Source organism: Rhinopithecus bieti, unplaced genomic scaffold (genome assembly GCF_001698545.2).
Source record: "Rhinopithecus bieti isolate Rb0 unplaced genomic scaffold, ASM169854v2 scaffold_39962, whole genome shotgun sequence".
NCBI classification, from domain to species: domain Eukaryota; kingdom Metazoa; phylum Chordata; class Mammalia; order Primates; family Cercopithecidae; genus Rhinopithecus; species Rhinopithecus bieti.
The window spans coordinates 10,116-15,848 of NW_016816432.1; the positions used below are offsets into that span (position 1 = coordinate 10,116).

General features: G+C 39.2%; 1 protein-coding gene across 1 annotated transcript in view; it reads right to left on the reverse strand.

The window, feature by feature from the left end:
• LOC108517079 (phosphatidylinositol-binding clathrin assembly protein-like) overlaps nucleotides 1–4,802 on the reverse strand; it is a gene marked incomplete at its 3' end in the record, with an annotated part of 14,892 nt that extends 10,090 nt beyond the window's left edge. Inside the window, exons 1-3 of the mRNA XM_017854881.1 lie at nucleotides 4,575–4,802; nucleotides 2,490–2,632; nucleotides 405–480 (exon numbers count right to left, since the gene is read on the reverse strand). Coding sequence (XP_017710370.1) covers nucleotides 405–480; nucleotides 2,490–2,632; nucleotides 4,575–4,653 — 298 coding nt within the window. The remainder of the gene's footprint in view (nucleotides 1–404; nucleotides 481–2,489; nucleotides 2,633–4,574) is intronic.
• Between the last annotated feature and the right edge of the window lie 931 nt (nucleotides 4,803–5,733).

Sequence of the window (5,733 nt, forward strand, 5' to 3'; positions counted from 1 at the left end):
AAATAAAAAGGGAAAAAAAAAAAAAAAAAAAAAAAAAAAAAAAAAAAAAAAAAAAAAAAAAAAAAAAGGAACACAGAGACAGTCAGTGAGAAGGGGAAGTAATAAACCCAGTCAGAGAACTGGTGTAAAGGTGCTGCAATTTTTGGTAGGCTAGACAAGGCTTCGCTGAGTAAAGACCTGTAGGTCTCATTAACTTTTCTGTCTCTAGCACATGACATATTCTGTTATTCTTAGTAAGCTCCAAAATATATGTTGTATCAATGAATTTGGGGATTATTTACATTCTTAAAATGTGTAGCACATCGCAGCCTTCATAATTTAGAACCTTTTTTTAACTAGGCATGATTTTTAGAACTTTTCCCTCCTTGGCATACAGAAATATTTCCATCAAAGAATCATCTTACCTTCTATGACACTTTTATCCAGGAAATTGTGTAAAGTGAACAAAGAGCTCCGACATGAAACATGTTTAATGAAACGCTGTCAAACAAATGTGCCAAATTCTAAAATTAGTTTCTGTACACACAAAAAGTTCGTTAATGATTGTCATCATGAATGTGTACTTAATTCTGTCACACACCTTGTATCTATTTCAGGAGCATTGATTAAGTTGCACACAACCATATCCTGTGCTGGCCAACATAAGGATTTGCAGTGCTGCCAACTCTCCTCTGTTTATATACTCCCCAAATAAACAAGGAGTTAAACATTAAAGCTCATGTGAATACACACTGTTTCCCTCTAAGACTTTCTATCTAGCCATGCCCCACTCTTGATTTTGAGTAATTTTAAGTTACAGAAGTATGCAAATAATAATATGATACATCTGTGGACCCCACTACCTAGAAATGATAACTGCTAACTTTCTGACATACCTGCTTCAAGTGTATTTTTAAAATAAGAGAAAATAAATGGTTACAGATAAAGCCCCATCCCCAAGATCTATTTCCTGCTTCTACCTAGAAGTAACTGGTATCATAATTTTAATGTGTTATCTTTACAGTCTATTTTCCTTATAGTTTCACATGTATTTGTTCCATGGACAAGTACTGTGTGTATTTTAAAATTTTTTACATAAGTAGTTTTGCACTCTAAGTGTCATTCTACAGTTTGCTTCCTCTATTAGCATTGTTTTTGAGATCTAGCCTTGTTGGTATACAATCCCATTTAATGTAATACAGCATTTCATTGTATAACTACACTAAATTTTATCTGTTCTCTACTGATGGAAATTTAGGTGATTTCTAGTTTTTCATTATTATAAACATGATGTGAGAAGTGGATTTGCTGAGTCACCGGGATGGGCATTTTCAACTTTTTAAGTGTGTCTCAATGTTCTCCTCTCCACAGTGATAAACTGCAGCAGCTACATGTATCCACAGAGTATGTGAATTCCCATTACCTCAATGTTCTCCCAACTATTCATACTGTCAGAAATTTTAATTTTTGCTAATATGAGCATGTCCGCAGATGGTTATTAGACATTCTGGTTTCCTTTTGTATAAATCCTCTGTTCATTTCTTTTGCTCATTAGTCTATTGTAGTGCCTTTTTCTTACTAATTATGTATTCTGAATATTAACCTTTGGTCTACAGTATATATGTTGCAAATATCTTCTTTTAACTATGGTGCCTTCACTACCCAAATGTCATAAGCATATTCTCCTACATTTTCTTCAATTTTATCTATTTTTGAATTTAGGTATTTCATCCACGTGGAATTTATTTTTGTATATGGAGTAATATAAGCATCTCATTCTATTTTTTCCATAGGGATGCTGTTTGTGCCAATAGGCTTTATTTTAAATTCTTTCCCTCATACTTTTCCCCACATTTTTTAGTGCCACCAAGTTCCCATAGAAGTACAGTTCTATAACCAAGCTCTCTATTATGTTCCATTTATACATATGTTCTATTTTTTACCGATACTATACTGTGTAATTACTGTTGCTTTATAATGAGTTTCAAAATCCAGCCAATTTCTAAACCCTAATCTTTTAATACAAAACTTACTGAGGAAAATGTTTGTGAATTTAAAATAGAAAATAATAAGTAATTTAATGCTATGGAGCATTCCAGTTGTTCTGTAAAATATAGAGAGATGGGTAGGTGATGAGGTAATATGCTTAGGTGTACAGTCTCTCTTGGCAAAGTAAAGCAGTAATGAGGTAACACATTTCTAAGGGGCTTTTGGGGTCTAAATCCTCTAAAGAATTAAATATCCACTCTATTACAGACATTGTTATCCAGTGGCTATTTTATCAGTGATTAAAATGATACACCTCAAAATACTGATCACAAATATATATTCATTAATAAAACAGATAAAATATTTTAAACACATACTGCTATTCGCTTCCCTCACTTGCCACTAATTAAAGTAAAAGGTAGTAAGCCCTTGACAAACCAAGAACATTTTGCAATTGCATGCTTACAGTCCTTTGTACTAAGGAAGGAAACGACTACCATTGGAATATACATCATGCTCACCTCATTTCCGTGCACCATGAGGTGATGTATAGTAACCAGGGCTTTGAACACCACCACCCAGCTACTGCTCCTAGTTTTTTCAGAAAGAACATTAGGCAGATGTTCAACACTCATGTTAGTTTCATTGATGTGCTGTATTAGATCTAAATTAGAGACAATGACAAGCATTAGAATACAGACTGAGAAATAATTTTCAAAACCAATGTCGGAGAAATGACATAGGGAACCCTCAAAAACATTTTCTTCGTTACATGTATTACAATTTGCACTGTTATATGTTACATGATATTTAATGCTTTTAATTATCTTGCATACTTGATGAGGGGGGGAATGAATCCATTTTGGTCCTCAAGGCCCAGCAAAGCAGATGGCACATAACAGGTTCTGGTCAATACTTATTAAATGAATGAACAGTACTGAAGAAGGTGACATACCCAAGATCATACAGATAGTTAAATGGCAGGGCTGGGATTTGAAATTAGATTTGTTTGACCCTAGAGACCAAGCTATTAACCACTGTCACTGCTTCTCTCAAGAAAACTGTCATTCCATGAAGGTTCAGTTAGGAACTTTCTTTGTACTGTCACCCCATCTCTGACCCTTTTATCTGCATCCTGTATCCTTTTATTTATTGCTTCTATTTCTTGAGTTCAGTACCTCATAGCTTTGTACCTAGTTTATTGTGACAGCTTTTAAATTTCTGGTCTCATGCCTATAACCATTCATGAATTCATTTCATACAGCCCCTCAAAAGTTAAGTTTCATAATTTGATTTTCACATTAAAGAACATGCAATGATTCCCTCCTTTTTACCAGTTCAAAATCCTCTTTGCTTTCAAAACTGTCTACAAACTATCATTATGCAACAACTTCATCCATGGCACTTATTAATTAATGAGCATTTCTTTAGGTTTTCAGAAGCCAAGTATCCAGGACTGTGTAATATATACAGAGACTCTAGTATGTGACCTGCTGAGAATAATGCTTAGCAAACATATATATATGAAATTAATCTCTGTTTAACTTAGTAACTTGCTGTAACACATGCACATTATCATGACGATAAGAAGATAAAAATTCAGAAGGCAAATACAGATTAAGTCAATGAACAGTTTAAGCAAAATACCAAAATAAAGGGGTGACCAAAAGAATGAGTTAGCGATGAAGGTTTCAATAGCAGTAACATTTAATTATATTACCAATAGCACACATTGTTTATGAAGTCACTGCTCACTCTAAGCTCAAACAACAGGGAGTGGGGCTAGACTGGATAGACTGGGAGTCTATCCTTTGAGCAACGGGTCACTCTAGGAATCAAAAATCTTCCTCCTAGAAACATACACAGGGCACAAAAATTGTGCCATCGACACTCTAAAGCCTATTCATGGATGTTAGGTTAGGAATACCTAAGGGAGAATGTATTCAATAGACTTTCCTTCAGAAGACTCGCTGAATGTTATAATTTATAAGAGCACTGGGGTGAACTTGGGAAAAGAAACCTTTCTAAGAAGCCTGGGTTATTATTCCACCCTCTTTGTCTCCTATCTTAGTTGAATAATTTCTAAATATTTTGGAATTTGGAGTTAAAAACACCAGAGGTCGCTTTGGGAGGCCGAGGCAGGAGGATCACCTGAGGTCAGGAGTTCAAGACCAGCCTGACCAACATGGAGAAACCCCGTCTCTACTGAAAATACCAAATTAGCTGGGCGTGGTGGCGGGCTCCTGTAGTCCCAGCTAATTGGGAGGCTGAGGCAGGAGAATCGCTTGAATCTGGGAGGCAGAGGTTACAGTGAGCAGAAATCGCCACTGCACTCCAGCCTGGGCAACACAGCGAGACTCTGTCTCAAATAAAAAAGAAAAAAAAAAGAAAACCACCAGAGGTTCCCTTCTGTGCTCAATCAAAGATGACTAGAAATGACAGTTCAAACTCTCCCTCCTGCAGGGACGTGGAAAAGGGGAGGGCACTGAGGTGAGTAGGAGGGGAGTGGGGGAAGGGGAGGGGAACAAGGTGCCGCCATTAGAAGGTTCTTCCCCACTCAGACTGCACTAGCGGCGTGGGCTGCCCATACTCGGCCTCCTACTCACCAGCCAGTTGTTTCGGCTCAGGATCCGTGGGCTCATTGGTGGTCGCCCTGAGGGCAGCCTTGGATGCGGATAACCCCATGGGCGAGTCGCAGACCGCCAGTCACAAGGGTGATGGCGACAGAGTCCAGCCCCACCTCTTCCAGACCACAGAGGACCGCATCCCTGAGCAGAGTACTGGCACCCCTGGTGTTGGACGAGGAGCCCCAGGTGACAGAAGAAATGCCTGACCCTGCAGGGAGCCCTCACCAGGCGACCTTACTTCATGCAGCCTGACGCAGACATCCAGCATTATGAGGTGGGATTTGAATTTGCGAGGAGCTCGGGCTCTGCAAGAATGCTGGGAAAGAAGGCTGCCCGGCCCAAGAAGGCATGTACCACGAACTTACTTGGTTTCTGAGGGCAAGTCCAGGTTTGGGGCAGGGCATCTCTAGAGGAGCTAGGGCACTTTGCATACTACATGACACAGTAACAAAATAAACAACAACCATTAATTAATATTATGAGGAAGGGGGACATGTTGGGGACTCCACATGAAAGGTCGCGAGATCTTCAGGTCTTGGAAAGTTAGGTGATCCTGTGACAATACCTTGGAAATTCTTGATATGGCATTGTTAGGGACGCTTCAGGCACACATTGTCAGGGCTGTAGCCTGCACGAGGTCACGTCTTCCTACTCTTCAGGCAGCATCAAATCCGCAAGTCCATAGAGTTGTTCATAGTATTTCCTTATTATCCTTTTAATATCTGTAGACTCTTCAGTGATGTTACTTCTCTCACTCTTCATTTTGGTAATGTATTTTTTTTTTTTTCTCTTGATTGGTCTGCCTAAAGAGTTAATTGTGCTTTGGGAGGCTGAGGCGGGTGGATCACGAGGTCAGAAGATCGAGACCATCCTGGCTAACACAGTGAAACCCCGTCTCTACTACAAATACAAAAACTTATCCGGGTGAGGTGGCGGCGCCTGTAGTCCCAGCTACTCGGGAGGCTGAGGCAGGAGAATGGCGGGAACCCGGGAGGCGGAGCTTGCAGTGAGCTGAGATCCAGCCACTGCACTCCAGCCTGGGCCACAGACCGAGACTTTGTCTCAAAATAAATAAATAAATAAACCAACTTTTGGTTTCATGAGGTTTCTCTGTTTTCTGTTTCTATTTCATTAACTT